A 19,100-nucleotide genomic window follows, 5' to 3' on the forward strand; every position below is an offset into this window, starting at 1 on the left:
AGGCTTGACAGAAATCGATGGCTCAACAACAGAAAGGGGCTGATGTGTCCATGGGCACTCCCGTGCCAAAGGGAGTTCATGTGCCGAGGGTCGCTCCTGCACAAAAAGAAAATCCTGCTTCCAAGGGAGCTTAAAAGATCAAGTGAGTTCTCGTGCCAATGGGCGCTCCTGCGCCAAAGGGAGCTCTTGCGCAAATGGGTGCTCAACAGAATGAGAGAATTCCAGTGAAAATGGGCGCTTCTGTGCCAAGGGAAGCTCTTGTGCCAGTGGGTGCTGTGGCGCCACTGTGGAACCTTGAAGTACTGCACACTTGGACATGGAAACACGTCTGTTCAACACCGGACACTCGAAAAAAAAGATGATCCAGAGCTACTAAAGGAGACACTGTCCTCATTCGACACTAGGCACTAGAAATATATTGAGCTAGTTTGCTGTGCTATGGAGGAGTTAGATGGTAGTTTAAATTTGACAGATGTCTTCGAGGGTTGCGTGATAGAGAAAGAGCAAAATTTGGTGGAGGGATAAATGGGAGTGGTCTGATGGCTGATGTAAGCATATCGGTACTGTCTCTGTTGTAGCGCTTGCCGAGTATATCAGTGGTGAGCGTCCGTTATGAGAGTGGTGGCGAGCGTCCGCTACAAGAGTGGTGGAGAGTCAGTAAGTCAGAAAAGACAATCAGTCAGATTTGGAAGTAGCCAGCGTTATTTGGTGTGTTTTGATGATTTGGTATTGTGAAGTGTTGTGTGTATCTGCCTGGTTGTAGTGAAGTTGAAGAGGTTGGTTGCACTGGTTGTGCATTTTGGTGTCTGTGAGTTGGGGTTGGGGACAGTGTTGGTGTTGGCGGTTTTTGGTGCTGGGTTCGAGTTGTTGTATGGTTGTCGTGTTGTTTGAAGCTGTTGGTATGTATCGGCGCAGTGATTTGTCAGGTTGTTAGGTTGTTGTAGGGTTATAGTTCTTGGTTGGTTGTTTTGTGTTGTGATTCTCGGCGGTGGTTGTGTCTCGACTAGCCTAGGTTATATCCAGTGGACAGCACAGCGCCTAGCCCTGAGTATCTGTAGTCTGAGGTGAGTACATGTGTTAATGGGTTTTGTGTTCTGTATTTCAGTCAGCCAATTGTCCTGCGTGTAAAAAAGTAACATAAAGGGGAAAGTGTGGCTGTGGGAAAATTTGTCAGCTGGTGCAATTAAAGTAGCTGTGGGGAGCTTTCTTGCTTTCTTTGCTTACCTTGAGATCCTGCCACAACGCTGTTTCCCTATTCTCATAGTAGTGGGTGAAGGTACTGACATACACCAAAAATGACAAATTTTCTAGGACAATTTGTATTTTTCATAGCTAAAAACCTTCGGTCTTAACAAAAGGATAATTTCTAGCGCCTAGCTGGATCCAGTTAAATCGCAGATGAAAACAAGGAATCTTGTGAAATGGGCAACGCATGAGTATAACAGGTGAAGAGTGGTCAAGGACCACGCATCTACGCCACCACATCAGTCTTTTCACCGCCTGGGCGAGAGTTGTGGTTGACATCTCTCGGCCTTTACCCAGTTCATTGCCCGTTTCGATTGTGTTTCGTGTGTGTGTGTGTGCTCTTATATAATATGGCTTCTTCTGCTCCTTCTCGGCCTCGTCAACGTGTGTGCCTCGGAACTCCCTGTTTTCCATGTTCTTGTTTTTTGGCTTCAGTTGCGACCACGCCCCCACACCACTTGTAGTAGGTGTCACTCTAGTGTTTGTACAATTACGAATCCTTGCATGGAATGCCATGTGTGGCCTTAAGAGTAGTGGAAGTTGTTTTATAGCAAGAGGGAGCATTGTAGGGTTTCTGCCCTCCCTTTGTGGGAGGGTATTTTGTCTCCTCTCCCCATAGTAGTGTTGTGTGTTTTCCCCCTTCTTCTTTGGGAGTCAATTTGATTCCTGAGAGAGAGGAGGCTTTTTCATCATAGTCTTTTATTGCAGTCAGAGGCGTCCAAGATGGCGGCACTTTGTTAGATGCTGGGGCTTCAGGGTTCTCCATTCTTGGAGGGTTTGCTGACGCACTTCATGGATGCTCACTATCCCCCTCCTCATGCTGTCCACGCCCTACCCCTCCTCCTGGCCTCGTCTTCGTGGGTAGCCGAGGTCAGCCATACAGTATTGCTCTGCCAGTGACAGCTGCTGCTTCTTCAAGTCAGAGGGAAGCCGTGGCATCACGGGGTCAGTCATTTTGTATCCCTCCGCCAGTGGCGTCTCCTTCCCATTTGGATCGAGGGGAGGCCATGATGTCATCGCCACTTATGACATCAGTTCCATCGATGACATCACTCCCAGTCGTCTCCACTGAGCTGCCTTGCTCATCTGTGTCATCATCGTTCGCTGCCGTGATGTCATCTCTGCCATCAAGTTCGCTGCATCTCCCTTCCATGTCATTGGAGCCTTCTCTTGCTGATCCATCTGAGGCTTTATGCCAGGTGGTTCTTAAGAGATTGGACTCTATTTTGGAAGATAAGTTGGCTGCCACGTCGGCTGGGAGGACTGGAAGCAAGTGTGTTGCATCGTCCCTGCTTCCTGCGTAGAGACTGCATAAGGAGCCAGTGCTGTCTTCCTCTCCTTCTCCCCCATCTCCGCCGTGTCGGCGTACCAAGCGTAGAAGGCTAAGGACTTTGCCCTTTCTTCACCTGCGAGTGAGGAGCAACACGCCCGTGTTCCTGAAAGTGTTGGTGTTTCAGAGAGTGTTAGTGTATCTTCCCATGTGCGATCTACAGTGGTTGCTTCGTCCTCTGCATCAAGTCGCGAGCGTGTTGCAACCTCCCCTGTTCGTGCACATGTTGCAGGCGCTCCCACTTCTCCTTTTCCAGGGCCTATTTGTGGCCGTAAGGATCTCAAGGCGCCTGTCAAGAGGTCAAAGGTTGTGAGCGCAGAGTTGGTGCAGCAGGAGTGTTTGCCGGCCCATCTCCCTGGTACTTCCAGGAGTTCGACTCTGAGAGTGTGTGGTGATGTTACTGGTGTTGTGATTGGTTCGTTGCGGGAGTCGGCGCTTGGATCCAGCCCAGACAGGTTAGTTGGTGTTTCAGGCTGTTAGGCTGCTGGTTCTTCCATTAATTTGAACGAGGAAGGCGCTTTAGATGAGCCTGCACACCCTTCTCATCGTCGGTCTCTGTTGCCGGAGCAGAAGTTGTCGATCTCATCCGTGGATTCAACAATTTGGAGAGTAGGACTCAGGCTAGGTCATCTTGCACTTATCCCTGCTTGGAAGCCTTGCTGGGAGCCACGCAGGATCCCAAGTTATCGTTTCACCTTCCCTTGTCAGGGCACGTCCAGTCAGTCTTGTATAAGGTTAATGCCTCTGTTTCATATCAGGATGGTTCACTTCACTCTAGGGGCTCTGACAAGCGGCTACCCCAACCTCTCACGAGGCATAGGAAGTACTATGATACAAACTCTGTCTTTTTGATGCCGCGTCATCTTAACCCGGACGTCATTCTCTGAAGCAAGGATTGACTTTGGAGTAGGTGAGGTCGGTGGCTCCATCGTTGTCTCCACAAGATGCCTCAGCATTGGAATCTATGGCAGCCTCCATGTTGCAGATGATTCTTGGCTGGACTTCTGGTTTATGGTCATTGCCAAGATAGCTTCTGACAGGTCCCCAGAAGGGTTGGCGAGTGCGTCCTCTCTTGCCAGTTTGTTGTAGTCCGGAGGCAAGGCGTTTTCATATATGGCTCACCTCAGTGTTAATTTATGGGCTAACCTTCTCCTGATTAGAAGAGACACAGCTTTATCCAAGATGGAAAGATCAGTTGATCCTGAGTCCTTGCTGGCACTGAGGGATGGGGATCTGTTGGAGTCTCAATTTTTGTTCCCTCAGACCGAGCTGAAGGATGCAATAGACCGGGGCTGGGCTGACATCAAGGACAGATTGGTGCACCAGGCTCTAAGTCAGAGTATCGTCCTCGTAGACATGCAGCTCCTCCTCCTCCCCTTGGCCAGCAGCAGTCACGAAGATCGTCGCCTGGTAGGCCATTGAGGAGTTTGGTTTCGGCAGGGCCTCCCCGTTCGTCCCAGCCTAAGTCAGAGGACCAGCGCCCCTTTTGCTCGCGTTCCTTTAAACCGAGAAGGGGCCCCAGGGGCAGAGGTAAAGGGGGCCGTCAGTAGGTTAGGCGCCTCTCCCTCTCCTGTGCCACAGGTGGGGGAGTGCCTGGCGGGCCATTGGGCCAAGTGGCAGAATTAATTTGGCAGAGAATAGATGGTAGATGTCCCTCGGGTGGGGTACCTACTGCCATTTGACTTCTCTCCTCCTCTCTCAGACAAGCTGCAGCTCAGGAGGGCGTATCCTCCAGATTCTCTGAAGTTCTTGGCTCTTCGGGAGGAAGTGCAGAAGATGCTGGACACGGATGCGATAGAGGAAGCAGTGCGTCCGTCTCCAGGGTTTTAGTCACATCTTGGTGTACAAGGCGCCGGGAGGTTGGAGACCTGTGATCGACTTATCCACCTTGAATCACTTCATCAGGAAGACAGTTCAAAATGGAGACCCCATGTTCAATGTTGGCAGCTGTGAGGGAAGGAGACTTCATGCTGTCGATAGACTTGAGGGACGCATACTTCCATATCCCGATTTATCAGACTTCCAGGAAGTTCCTTCGCTTCTCTCTCAGAGACAAGGTCTTTAGTTCGAAGTCCTGTGCTTCAGACTGACCACAGCTCCTTAAGTGTTCACATGGGTCTTCTCTCTCATATCAAGTTGGGCCCATGCTCAGGGGATCCGTTTGCTGAGGTACCTCGACGATTGGTTGGTCTTGGCAGGTTCCAGTGATTTTCAAATTTTAGCTACCGATACTTAGATTCTTAGCTACGTAATTACTTGCAAAGTCAATTAAATAAAATTACAACATATTTTAAGAACATATTGGGCACACAATTCCAGTAACTGTCTAATCCAAATATCCAAATTTATGAAATGACAAAATTTTTACTGTATAACGTATGCAATTTTTTAACAACTGATCTTTAACAACACTAAAATCTTGAAGAAAGGAAAAAAAAGGATAGTTTTGAGAATCTGGCATGATTTGCTTTGTGATATAATCACTCTTGAAGTGCTTTATTTTTCATTTAAAAGTTGCTATTGTAAAACAAAAGCATGTATTTCAGTTCAAGTGTCTGAGTTTGTACATTTCTGTTTTGACCTGCACATACACATGATGATACTAACCTCTGACCAATGAGAATCATATATTATCACAGGACCCTTTGGGTAGTTCCCCATATAAAACTCTTCTACAATGATAGCCATCAGATAAAATATGGACAAAACACCAACATAACTGAAAATAAACACACAAAATATATAAAACATTTCCATTACATAAATAGGTAACAAAATTCCACTCTCTCAAAGTAAAAATAAAATGTTACAATAGTGTGCAGTCAATAAAAATACTATAATCCACTATCCAAGCACTGAAACTATCCTAAGTTTGGCCATAGGTTCAGTTGTACATTATAACAAATGTGAATTACTAGAAATGACTTCAGTAATAAAAGTAAGAGACCTAATGAAAACAGTAGTCTGACCCATAGAAAAAGTTTACAATATTCTAAAATATTCTAAAAAAGAATAATTTAGGCACAAAACTAAACTATGAAACATCAATAAAACTGCAAAAAAGTGATATAGTTCAACTCTAACTTGGAAAAGTTTAACAATATCACAAACACATTTCTAGATATTAAGGCCCATTCAAAACATATATGTTTAAATGAACAGTGACAATTGGAGGAAGGTACAATTAGAGACTGGATAATCAGACAGGAAAACAAAGTGAATGGATCAAAAGTAAGAACCAAGAGACCATGTAGCTGAGGGGTGAATGATTAACAACAAGCTGTATTGGCCCATTCCCCAATGGGAAACATATCTCAAGAATCTTTGCACCATTTCTTCAGCTCACTTTTTCTTTTAATTTCTGTATAATAATGTTCCTTCCTTTCCTTTTCTCCTCTAATTTTCTTGCTAGTCCTGTTGTGGTAGTATGAAAAAAATTGGGGTTGCGATTTAATATCTGATTCTTTCTTTTTTGTTTGTTTGGTTATTATGTTGATTAGAAATAGGCAATTTTGAAACCATAGATTCTTAAGATTTCATTAATTTTTGTTCTTTCTTTTTTTTATGGCAGTTTGATAAATGGGAATTGAGTGAGCGAGTTGCGCTCCCCTTCACTTGGATATAGTGAAGGAATCCAGTACTAAAAAGGACTACTACACTATCCAGAACCTATAAAGGAGAAAGATTTACAACCATACTTGAGGAGAGAAGAGCAGAATATGGATCAGCTTAACTGTGAAGTGGTTCATTGAACTCAAACCGAAGTGAAGAATAAGACAGATAGCTGGTTCTCATTACTCTTTGTGGACAATCCCTAGTGGATGTGATAAGCCAGACTTATCTTTTGAACATGGGAAGTTTCTATACTATGTGGGGAAAAGTGAAAGATTAAGACCAATAGTATTACATTAAGATTCACTACAATTTTTAAGTTAAGGAAATAAATTTAGATTCTTTGGTGGTCAGGGTAATATTAGGTAATATTAAGTGATCTCAAGTTAGGATAAGTTAGATACAGGAATAGGAGGATAGGTTTGATGAACTAGGGATAAGATTGAGTAAGTTGCATACAGTAATATTAAGGTAATAAATTAGATTATGGCCAATCGGTCATTTGATGACCTCCAAATTTGTTCCCACTATCCTGCTTCAATTGTGTAAAGAAGGCCCCAACAGTCAGTATAGAATTATGACTGAGTGGCAGCATTATACCATCTTATAACAAGATTAGCAAACCCTTTTTATTACTCCTATTTCTCCACCTATTATAGCTTGTGAGTAACTCTAATCAGAGTCTTTATGCACAAAAGGAAATGCTGTGCAGAATATGTTATTTTTATAATAAAATAAGGTTTTACTTTATACTTGCCAAGCAATTACGTAGCTGTAAGCTTCCTACCACGGCAGACCAAAATTCAAATTTTGTGGTGGCGCTGCCATCACTTGTGTATGTGACACAGACCCGCCCACATTTGGAACAGCCAGGTGCAACACAAGAGAGATCTCCAATTCATTTGAGGGTTCTGATTACGTAATTGCTTGGTAAGTATAAAATAAAGCCTTATTTTATCATAAAAATATTTGTATTTAAGTGAATTACCAAGCAATTAATAGCTGATTCCACAATGAAGGGTGGTGGGATCATGGACATACAGTGAAACCTCTGTATTCGCAAACTCACGTATTCGAGGATTTCTCTCTGGAACATGTACCACCCTTATTCGCGGAAAATTTGCCTATTCGCAGTATTTTTCTATGAGAAATATCCACAAATTCCTTTTTTTTATCAATTTCATCATGATATGCATTTTTTGTGATAAAACTATTAAAAAATACCAGGTATAAACATTTTTAGTGGGTTTTTCTTGAGTTTTAACTAACAAAATAAGCAGTTTTAAGTGTTTTTATAGGGGTTTCAACTATTCGCAGGTTCTAGCTATTTGTGAATACGGGGGGAACACTGAAATCTATTCCAAAACATTATTGAAGGTAATGACTTTCAAAAGACAACACTATCAGCATTAGTCCAATGCTTCCTGTATTTTACCTGATAAAAGAGCCGCTGCAGGTGATTACTGCCTCTGGTCGGTGCTCATCTTAAGCTGGTTCACCAATGACTGGCAAAGAAAATAAGTAATGCCCTTACCCTGGGTGAAGACCATATTAAAAACACAACATGTCACCTACATCAAACATAAAATTCCAACACCCTACCATTAAAAACTGGAGGGTACTCAAGGTAACGCTTCCCTTAGGCTCGACAACCTTAAACTAAAGCGAGGAGAAACAGAGGGACATTGAACCCCTATGCTACCCAACACCATGCCAGCCACGGATAAAGGACCCAGAGTACTACAATTTTCTAAGACGCTTTTGACATTTTTCAGATAATGTGAAGCAAAAATTGACTTTGACCTCCAGAAGGTTGCTTGAAGTATAGCAGACGACATATGTTGAAAAGCAAGAAAAGTAGTTACCGGTCGAACCTCAAGAGTCTCCACTTTAAGGAAGTGGAAAATCTTCCTCTTTAGCCTGAGAGTAGGCTTCCATAATCAGACTCCTCAGGGGAAAAAAAAAAGCATTCTTCATGAGCAGACAATTTGGGTTCCTCACCGAACACCAGAGACTGCCAGAGGGTCCTCTGATCTTCTCTGTCCTCTGAAGATAATATCTCAAGTGTCCTAACTGGGCAAAGAAGTCTCTCCCTCTCTTCCAGTCCAAGAATATCCATAAGACTCTTGAGGACTAAGGAACGAGGCCAAGGATTAGACATCCTCATTCTTGGCTAAGAAACTAAGAGAAAGGGAGTGGAGCAGACTGCGTCCCTTTGTGCAAATCCAACTCTTTTGTCCATAGCCTGGAGCTCACTAACACATTTAGCTGAAGCCAACACTACCAAATATAGGGTCTTCTTGGTAAGGTTCTTGAGGGAGGTTGATTGGAGAGGTTCGAAAGCAGAGCTCGACAGCCACTTCAGTATGATGTCCAAATTCCAGGTGATGACGTCCTTCTCCACCTTGAAGGTTTTAAATGATCTCATGAGATTGCTAAGGTCCTTATTTGCAGATATGTCCAGACCCATGTTTGAAATGGAGCTTAAAATAGTTCTATAACCCTTAATTGTGGAGGGCGACAATTTCCTGGAGTTCCTCATGTATAACAAAAAAAAACAAAAAAAAAAAGAAAAAAAAAAAAAAAAAAACAAAAAAAAAAAAAAAAAAAAAAAAAATCAGCAATTTGGCTCACAGATGTTTCAGAAGAGACTATTTTCCTTGCACCATCCTCTGAAAACAGCCCATTTTGACGGGTAGAGCTTGCTAGAGGCAGCTCGTCTACATTTACCAATAGTTTCATCAGCTTGTCATGAAAAGCCCTTCACTCTAACGAGGCTCCTGACAGCCTGAATCCTTTCAGGGCCAGAGCAGATAATCCTTGATGGTACCTGAGGATATGTGGTCGTTTGAGTAGCGACTATTTTTGTGGGAGCAGTCTCAGTAAGTCCACTAGTAGCCACAGTAGGTCAAGAAACCATTCCTTCCTTGGCCAGAATGGAACTGCAAGAGTCAGGGAGACATTCTGATGTGACAAGACTTTGTTGATTACCTCTCTGAACATCCTGAAGGGAGAGAAGGCATAGGCATCCAGTCCATAAGCACTGTGTCCACTGCCCACGCAAGAGGGTCCAGGACTGGGGAGCAAAAGAGAGGAAGACAATGGTTTGTTGATGTTGCAAAGAGATCTATGGAAAGTTTGCTCCATAACTTCCATAGATAGTAGAGGACCCTGCCATTAACCCCGTGACCATTCTCTCCAGATCAATTTTTGAAGGTTATGTATTGGTTATGGGGTAAAAATAAAACAAAATAAGCTCCTTTGTCCCTCTCGAAAATTTGGGATAACTCCACTAGGTGGCGAATACAATGTGGCCACCAACGAGATTCTTCAAACCTAAAATCGTCATAACTTTGGTTCTGTCAGAGCTACTGACGAGTTCTTGGGGTCTAAATGGAGGTTTTGAAGGTCAAGGGAACCAATCAGACTATCAGAATACATATTTGACATTTTTACACTGTAATAAGAATATTACTGATACAAGGGATTAAAATTGATGTATCAAGTGAGCATAATGAGCAAACAGAACCTTCCTAGAGTAAAGTTGAATCTCAACCTAGCCCTAGAAAAACTCGATCTGTCATTGGTGAGATAGTATTGACAAGTGGCATATTATGCAATAACTGGATGCTTGGTATACATTCAAGAGTCACACAGTATACATTGAAGACTTATATATGAGAGAACGACAGCTGAAATTCATTGATGCAACACCAGACAGGTCAATGATTTTTTCTACTGCATGTGAGACCATGTAAAGTCACAGATAGTTTTGTCTCGAATGATGTTCGTTTTCCTGTGATGTATGAAGAAAGGAGTGAGGTCAGAGCCAGGACAGTTGGATTAAGATGCTTCTCATCAGTCTTGGATGTCTTCAACATGGATAAAAACTCCTCTTGGAGTTCATCTAACTGTTCATCATCCACTAATTCATCCACATGAGGAGGCCATGCAGCAATACATATCAGTTGGTCATCCATTATGTCCCCAACAGTTGATGGTAGCTTTCACATAACATCCTCCAGATGATGTATCATAGGCCAGTCTGCTCCGATTCTTTTGAAATCGGTCGTCAAATACTATTTTACCATGAAATTAACCTTGTAATAAGTCTTGATGAAGCTGGATTTCACTGTACTTGTAGCCATTCCAAAGTTTTTCAGCATACCTGTGTGACCATTGAGGAGGCTCTGTCAGGTGCAAAGTTCATGTTCCTGAACCACATTCCTAACATGACTGAAGAATATCTCTCTAACTTCAGAGGTGGACATTTTGAAGATGTAGGTTGGGGTCATTCTGTCCAGTGGCTAAGTTTGATGACACATGATTGGTGATAACGAATCTCTACAACAAAGGGGTCTGCTGTTGCATCAATGAATTTCAACAGTCATCCTCTCATATCCAAGTCTTCAATGTATACTGTGTGACTCTTGAATGTATATCAAGCATCTAGTTATTGCATAATATGATATTTTTCCCTACCATGGCGTTTCACATCTGGTTTCATGCACCAAATGCACAGGTTTTTGTCATGTATCACACCAATGACAGATTGAGTTTTCTAGGGCCAGGTTGAGATTCAGCTTTACTCGAGGAAGGTTCTGTTTGCTCATTATGCTCACTTGATACTTCTGCCTGATGTTTCTGACTTCTCTTTAATGCATGTTCCAACTTGCGGTGACCAAACAGCACCAATTTACAGGATTGGTGATAGTAAATCCCAAGTGGGCACTGTCCCAATCAACATCATCGTAAACAGAGGAAAAGGTGTCCATGCCAAACCATTGCTTGGCAATATCTCTTAGTTTCTGCCATGCATCCTCATGGGTGTCACTCTGATCTTCTGCACATTATTTATGACACAGGATACACTCACCCACAAAATCAATACTTCCCCGTTTACGACTCATTAACAGAATTCGGAGTACCTGTAAATATATAAGGTTCCTGATCACTTAAAATTATAACTTGATTAATTTCATTAGTTGATTCCCAAATGTTCTGGAGATATAAAAGTAAATTTCTAACAAAATTAATTTTTATAAAGTAGTTAATAACTTATATATTTGCCGTTTCATGTCCCAGTAGCTCAACTACATGCCTGAAATCAACTAAATTACTTGATATTATTGGTTATCATGGTGAGTAACATCAATAAAATCAATTTAAACATGAAGTAAAATGACCAGTGTCCATTTGTTCGTTTGAAGTAATGTGAGAATAGAAAAGAATGACAAGAATAATGATAGGCCAAAATGACATTTTTTTCATCAATTTTAATCCCAATATCAGTAATCCCAATATCAGATTTTAGGTTTGAAGAATATTCTTTTTACAGTGAAAAAAAAAAATTGTCAAACCTGTATTCTGATTGGTTCCCTTGACCTTAACCTACATTAAGACACTAAGAACTCGTCAGAACTGACAAAACCAATGTTATGAAGATTTTAGGTTTGAAGAATCTCGTTGGTGGCCATATTGGATTTTGTCACCTACTATGAGATTCAGGGCTTCTGTAACACGGTTTTTTCGCAATAACTTTTTATCTATGCATTTCATAAATATAACGCTTATTCAGAATACATATTATATCTACACATAAATTTTGACTGTATTCTGCACTACGTAGGTTGAATAAATTTGGTACTTATAATATTAGTAAAAGTAACTTTTTTTGAAGATGGGGCAACTTAATCAGAGAAAAGGTTTCGAACGCACTCGTTACGTAACTTATGACAGCATTTCTTCCCTCTTTCTCGATGGATGATTGGCTATACTAAAGAAGGCTAAACCTCTGGCAACAATGACATACAAATTTAAATACAAGCAAAGCAGTACACCTTTAAGAACCTCTCCACTGATAATTTGGAACCTCTCCACTGATAATTGTCATAATGAACAAACCCACAAAATATGTTAATAAATACAAAAACACTTCGATTATTAGTCTAACTCCCAAAATAAGTTTCCTAAGAAATTACAGTCTACTTTATAGGTCACAATCAGATTGACAAGATGTAGGGAATAGTTGGTAATTATCAAAAACATAGTAGACAAACTTGATTTGATAACTGCTACATCCAATGTCAAGCAATTTTTATTTATTGGCTATCTACCTATTTACTGAAAAAAAAAATAGCCGGTACTGTATATTGGCTTTAAACCTTCACCAATAATTATAGTCAGAATGATGACTTCATGAGGCTCCACCCACTTTCACCTTGTTATAATTCAGGATAACACTTAAGGTTACCATGGGCATTGTTGGATTAGAAAATTTAACTTCTGGCTATAAAAACTAATTTCTCGAGTAGTTGTAAGAAGTGCTAAATGATCCTCAAGGATCCCAGCAGTTGGCCTAAACGTTTAATTCATGTATATTACTGCTATACTTTTGCGGCACTACTGCTACAGTAGTATTACTACGCTAGCACTGATACCCCACCCACATATAGCTATGTATCGTTCCGCCATTCATAAAGTCTTTGGGTTTCAGAGCCGATGGTATTTCTGTCTAGTGGATGGGCGGGGCAACATTTCGTCAAAAGGTGTTTGTTTACCTTACTTACGTAATGAATGTTTTTCGACTCTTGGCTCGTAATCATTGGCCATGGCGTCGACTAAATCATTTTTACTCTATAAAAATTAAAACTATCGGGTTTAGGTTATTGATAATGCTGACAAAATTTGTGTAGTTGTAAAATATACATATGTCAACTTTCAGCTACATCCGATACTTTGACAAGGAGCAAAGTCCAAAAAAACCGTGTTACAGAGACCCTGAATCTCATAGTAGTGGAGTTAGAACAAACTTTCAAGAGGGACATGGGGGCTTTTGTTTATTTTGACCCTATAACCAATAAACAACCTTCAAAAATTGATCAAGAGAGAATGGTCATGGGGGCAGTGGCAGGGTCCTCTACTAAGATCAAGATATACTTTGTTGTCTAGTGTTCAATCTGAAGGGAGAACCTGATAGCTGTGGCTTCATTTGTCCGCCAGGACATTCAGCTTCCCTTGAAAAAAAAAAAAAAAAAAAACGGGGACTAAGAGTTACTAGATTCCTTTCTGCCGGAAGGAGAAGATCCTTTGATGTCTTGTAGAGAGTGAAGGAATGAGTCCCCCTTGCTTTCAGACATAAGACAAAGCTGTAGAGCTGCCCGCATACTTCGCTATTACATTACCTGACACTAGATGAGAGAAGGACTGAAGGCCAAGATAAGTTGCCTTCAGTTCTCTTACACTGATGTGGAGGGACTTTGATCCTATGTCAACATATTTGAGACTTTCAGACTCCCTAACAGATTCCCCAACCTACTTCTCAGGCATCGGAATGCAACTATAGATTGGGGTGCAAGGGGCAAAGAGATAATCCTTCTTGAAACCTTTCTCTTGACAACTACCATCTGAGATCCTCCTTGATCTCCGATGTATTCGGAAAGACTATGGAGTCTGGCTGAGACTTCTCGCACCAGTTTAGCTTCAGTTGAATTGATGGGGCCTGATATGAAGCCTGCACAACTTCAAAACTGTTCCCCCTAAGGCCAGAGTACCCAGAAGGCTCAACCACTGAATCGCTGAGAAAGACAATCGGGCGATGAATTCTTTAACCGTCAGGAGAGACAAGAGACTATCCTTTAGGGGGAGAGAACAACCCAAAAAGCTACAGTCCAGTCACTTCTATATAGAGAAAACTCTGAGTAGGAGTCATATGAGATTTCTGATAGCTGATCAGAATGCCTAACTCCTGTGTTAGGCAAAGGGTCCTCTTAAAGTCCTCCACACACTGGCTCTCTAAAGAGGAATGGAGTAGCCAGTCGTCCAGGTAGAGGGACACGATCTCGAGAAGGTGAAGCCACTTCCTCAGAAATCTTGCCCTGAACGCTGAATCGTAGGTACTTCCTAGAGTCCAGATGGAGTGGAACATGGAAGTAAGCATCTTGCATATCCAGGGAGACCATCCAGTTGCCCTGGTGGAGAGATGACATTATGGGGTTATTCAATTCCATGTGAAGCTTGTCTTGACAACATACGAATTCCAGGCGCTGACATGTAGAAGGGTCTCCATCCCCCTGATGACTTGGGGACTATGAAGAGCCTGTTGTAAAAACCCTCCAATTACTGATTCACAACCTACTCCATTGCCCCATTCTGATTCGACCTCTTGAGCAAGGGCCAAGAACCTCTCCAACAACTGAGTGATTTGGATAGAGGAGGTCTTTCCTTGATAAGAATGGAGTAGCCTCTTCTTAGAACTTAGACAAAGCAAAAGGTTCTGGGCCCCCGCCCCCATGTCTCCATTCCTCCCAAAGGTGCATTCTGGCACCAACAGGAGCACAAAGGACTGAGCTCATTTCTAGGAAGTCTTGCCAGAAGACTTCTTGACGCACTTCAAAGAGTGTCGAAGATTGGAGCAAGGTCTAGATTAGGGTCTCGATCTTCCCCCTCAAAAGGGCTGCTGAAGAAGCGAGAAACCCTTGCAGCCATTGCAGGTGTCATCTTGGAGTGCTTTGTAGATTGAGCCAGTAGGTTGTGGGTTGACTTTTTTAGTAACAAAGATAGAACTTCCTTCACAATGTCTTGTAGAGAAAGATGCACCTTGCTGAGGGGAGAAAACAAGAGCAGACTTCTGAATGATGGTCACCCCCTTGTCATAAACAAACACCACAGGTCTTGCTTCTTTAGGATCCCAAAAGCAAAAAGTGAGGCCAACTCCACAGAGCCATCTCTGACTGCCTTATCCTCCATGAAAGTACGCCTAGCCAGTCATACGAGAAGTCTTCTGCAAGAACTGGGCAGTCTTCTACTTTCCTGGCTAAAGCACCCACTGTCCAGCCCAGGAAATTGAAGATTTCCTACACCTTGAAGATGTTCTTTACAAAATGATCTAATTCTGGCGAGGAAAACATAATCTTGGCTGAGGAGAAGGCAGCACTACGAGCTGCATTGACCAGACCAGAGAAGTCCCCCTGGGAGGTGGCAGAAACTCCCAAGGACAGCCTCCCCAGTGGCATAGAACCGATATCACTTCTTCAGCAACTAAGAAGGAGGGAAAGCAAATGTAACTTTGCCTTGATCCCTCTTGACCGCTAACCACTCCTCTACTTCCTGCAGGGATCTCTTTGAGGAAAAGGAAAGTAGTAACTTTGGAAGGCTGCCTCCTCATGAGGAAAGTAGAAGGTGAACTCAGAGGACCTGGCTTGAAGAAATCAAGGAAGTTTGCCAAAAAGAACCCTAGAATACTTGAATAGGGTGAAGAAGCCTTGTCATGGTCTGGTTCTTCCTCATCTGAAGAAATAGGAGACAATGAGGGATCCCCTCTTGGAAATTTGAAGTTTTCTTCTTAAGGAAACATGAAATTTTCATTATTAAAATGAAGTTTTATTGTATACTTACCGAACAATTATAGAGCCGTGATTTCCACGAGCGGCAGGATACTAAATTCAAATTTAGCGCGTCGGCGTCGCCAACACTGGTGGTGATGACGTCATCTCCCTCCACTCGCGGGAGAACCAGGTACAACTGCCCAGGTGAATCCAATTCTTTCTGCCCGTCCGTCCACCTAAGGGGAGGAGGGTGGGTATAATCATAATTGTTCGGTAAGTATACAATAAAACTTCATTTTAATAATGAAAATTTCATTTTTATTGTAGTGTCTTACCGAACAATTATAGAGCTGATTACACATTTATGGGAAGGTGGGATTCAGTGGACCACTAGTATTTTTAAATGGTTACATTTATTGCAATACCAGTAAACACTCAAGGTGTCTGTTGTACCTTACCTTGTAAGAGAGCTACAGCAGACTGTTACTGCCTCTGGTCGGTACTCTTCTTACTATTGTAGAGGAATTGGAATTTGACCAAAGTTAGCCTCTACAGGAGTGGAATCCTTCCGTAGTTCAAGCGAGTCAAGGCTGACTGACGGAGGATAGTAACAACAAGATTGCCCTTGCCCTGGGCTAAGACCAGAAATTCAATCATACAAAACATTTTGTCACCAACACCAGATTTAAAAAACATATATACCCAACCATTGTAAAATCTGACCTAACAGACTGGTGAGTATCCCAGGTACTCAGTACCCCCAGCTTCCCTTGAACTCGACAACCTATTCAAGGTGAAAAGTTAGCATAGAGGTGACGACCCCTGTGCCGTTTCTCCCAAACACCATGCCAGAAACCGCCACCGGACCTAACGTTTTACAATTCTCGAAAACCGTTTCTATCTCTTTGAGATAATGACTCGCAAAAACCGAATTCGATCTCCAGAACGTGCTCTGAAGAATCGAAGCTAAAGATAATTCTTTCTGAATGCTAAAGAAGTTGCCACTGCTCTAACCTCGTGAGCTTTAACTCTCAGAACGGAAAGAGTTGTCGTTCTCGGACTTGCGAGTGAGCTTCCCTGATAAGCTCTCTAATAAAGAACGATATAGCATTCTTAGAAAGAGGACGAGAGGGATTTTGAACCGAGGTCCAGAGCTTAGAAGATTGTCCTCTGATACCCTTAGTGGCAAACAGATACTGCTTAATAGCCCTGACTGGACATAAGAGCCTTTCTTCCTCCTCATGTCCAACCAAATCAGATAAGTTCCTTACCACAAAACTCCTCGGCCAAGGATTAGAAGGATTCTCATTTTTGGCTAGAAAGGTCAAAGATACCGAAAATACAGCATTGCCTTGAGAGAAACCGACACTTTTGTCTATAGCGTGCAATTCGCTGACACGCTTAGCAGAAGCTAGTGCAATAAGAAAGAGTGCCTTCTCAGTCAAGTTCCTGAGTGAAGCCGACTTCAAAGGCTCAAACGGTGGCCCCATGTGGAACTTAAGCACCACATCTAAGTTCCAAGCCGACCCTGTATCTTGCGGGAGCTTAGTGTTTCGAAAGACCTAATGAGGTCCGACAGATCTGAATTGGAGGAAATATCCAAACCTCGATGTCGAAAAACCGAGAGCATGGCTCTATATCCTCTGATCGTCGAAGGAGCCAGTTTCTTAGAGTTCCTAAGAAATAGAAGAAAATCTGCTATTTCTGTTAAAGAGGTCGCAGAAGTAGAGACTTTAGCACTTCTACACCACTCTCTGAAGATTCTCCACTTCCCTTGATAGAGTTTGTTAGAAGACTCTCTCCTACAACGAGTGATAGCTTCTGCAGCTCTTCTTGAAAATCCTTTCGCTCTGACAAGATTCCGGACAGTCTGAACCCTGTCAGAGCTAGAGCGGACAAGTTTTGGTGGAACCTCTTGAAGTGAGGTTGTTTGAGAAGCCACTTCTCTGGAGGAAGAAGTCTGGGGAAGTCTACTAACAACTGGAGAAGGTCCGGGAACCACTCTTTCCTGGGCCAAAAGGGAGCGATTAACGTTAGCGTTACATTGCTGTGCGACATGAACTTGTTCAGCACCTCTCTTATTAGACCGAAGGAGGGAATGCATAAGCTTCCAGACCCGACCAATCCAACAGCATTGCGTCCACCGACCAAGCTAGAGGATCTGGGACTGGAGAACAAAAGAGAGGAAGACGGTTGTTCCTCGATGTCGCGAACAGGTCTATTGACGGTCGTCCCCAAAGGCGCCAAAGTTTCTGACAAATCTTGTTGTCCAAAGTCCACTCCAGAGGTAACACTTGCTGTTGACGACTTAACTCGTCCGCCAGGACGTTCATCTTTCCCGGAACAAATCTCGGGACTAGCTGAACCTTCGCTTCGTTTGACCACAGGAGGAGATCCTTGGCTACTTCGTACAGAGAGAAAGACTGAGTACCCCCCCTGTTTCCGCACGTACGAGAGAGCGTTTTTTAGTTGTCGGAATGCACTGCCACTACTCGGCCTTCTACTAAGCTCCGAAACTGTCTGAGCCCTAAGAAAATTGCTAACAGTTCCTTTTTACATTTATGTGGAACTTCTTCTCCTTCTCCGACCAAGCTCCTGAAGTCCGTTGATTTCCCAGTAGGGGCTCCCCAACCTGTGTCCGATGCGTCGGAAAAGAACTGTAGGTTCGGGAGGATGGGTCGTAAATCTAACCCTTCTTCCAACCTTGCTCGAGAGAGCCACCACCTTAGGTCCTCTTTTATTTGATCTGTGACAGGAAAGGTAATCGAGTCTGGTTGTGTCTTCCTGCACCAAGAGGCTCTCAGGAAAAACTGCAGAGGTCTCATGTGCAGTCTTCCCAACGTCACAAATTTCTCCACTGACGTCAATTTGCCCAGGAGCCTCATCCACTGATTGGCAGAACTTACCTTTTGTCCAAGAACTCCTGAAACTGTCTCCAGACAGCCTTGAACCCTCTCGGGGACAGAAAAGCCCGAAAAACTTGAGCATTCAGAATCATCCCCAAATAAAGGATGCTCTGAGATGGAACCAACTGGGACTTCTGTTTGTTGACCAGAAATTCCTAACTTTCTGGCAAGATCCAGAGTTGTTCCAAGGTCCTTCATGCACCGACTCTCTGATTCCGACCGAGCGCCAATCGTCCAGATAGAGGGAGATTCTTACTCCTAATATGTGTAGCCAGCTTCCTATCGGGGATAGAACCCTGGTGAAAACTTGAGGAGCGGTCGCTAGTCCGAAGCAAAGCGCCCGAAACTGAAACACCTTGCCTTTCGAACATGAACCTCAGGTACTTCCGAGATTCGCGATGTATCGGAATGTGAAAATAAGCGTCTTGCATGTCCAGAGAGACCATCCAATCCCCCTGTCTGATGGACTCCAGAACCGACCGAGTGGTCTCCATATGAAATTTTGTTTTCTGGACATGCAATGTCCAGGGCGCTCACATCCAAAACCGGCCTCCAGCCCCCTGATGACTTGGGAACTACAAAAAGGCGATTGTAAAAGCCTGGAGGAAATCCCCTTCTATCTGTTCTATCGCTTCTTTGAGACAAGCGCTTCCACTTCTGCGGCTAGCGCCAGAAATTTGT

The 19,100-nt window shown here is 43.0% G+C and overlaps 1 protein-coding gene across 1 annotated transcript in view; it reads right to left on the minus strand.

The window, feature by feature from the left end:
* The window catches only part of LOC135222535 (sodium-coupled neutral amino acid transporter 7-like), a 456,233-nt gene that overhangs the window by 345,807 nt on the left and 91,326 nt on the right, over positions 1-19,100 (minus strand). Inside the window, 1 exon segment of the mRNA XM_064260622.1 lies at positions 5,183-5,294. Within this exon segment, the coding sequence (XP_064116692.1) occupies positions 5,183-5,294 (112 nt within the window).

This window comes from Macrobrachium nipponense, chromosome 3 (assembly GCF_015104395.2).
Source record: "Macrobrachium nipponense isolate FS-2020 chromosome 3, ASM1510439v2, whole genome shotgun sequence".
Taxonomy (NCBI): domain Eukaryota; kingdom Metazoa; phylum Arthropoda; class Malacostraca; order Decapoda; family Palaemonidae; genus Macrobrachium; species Macrobrachium nipponense.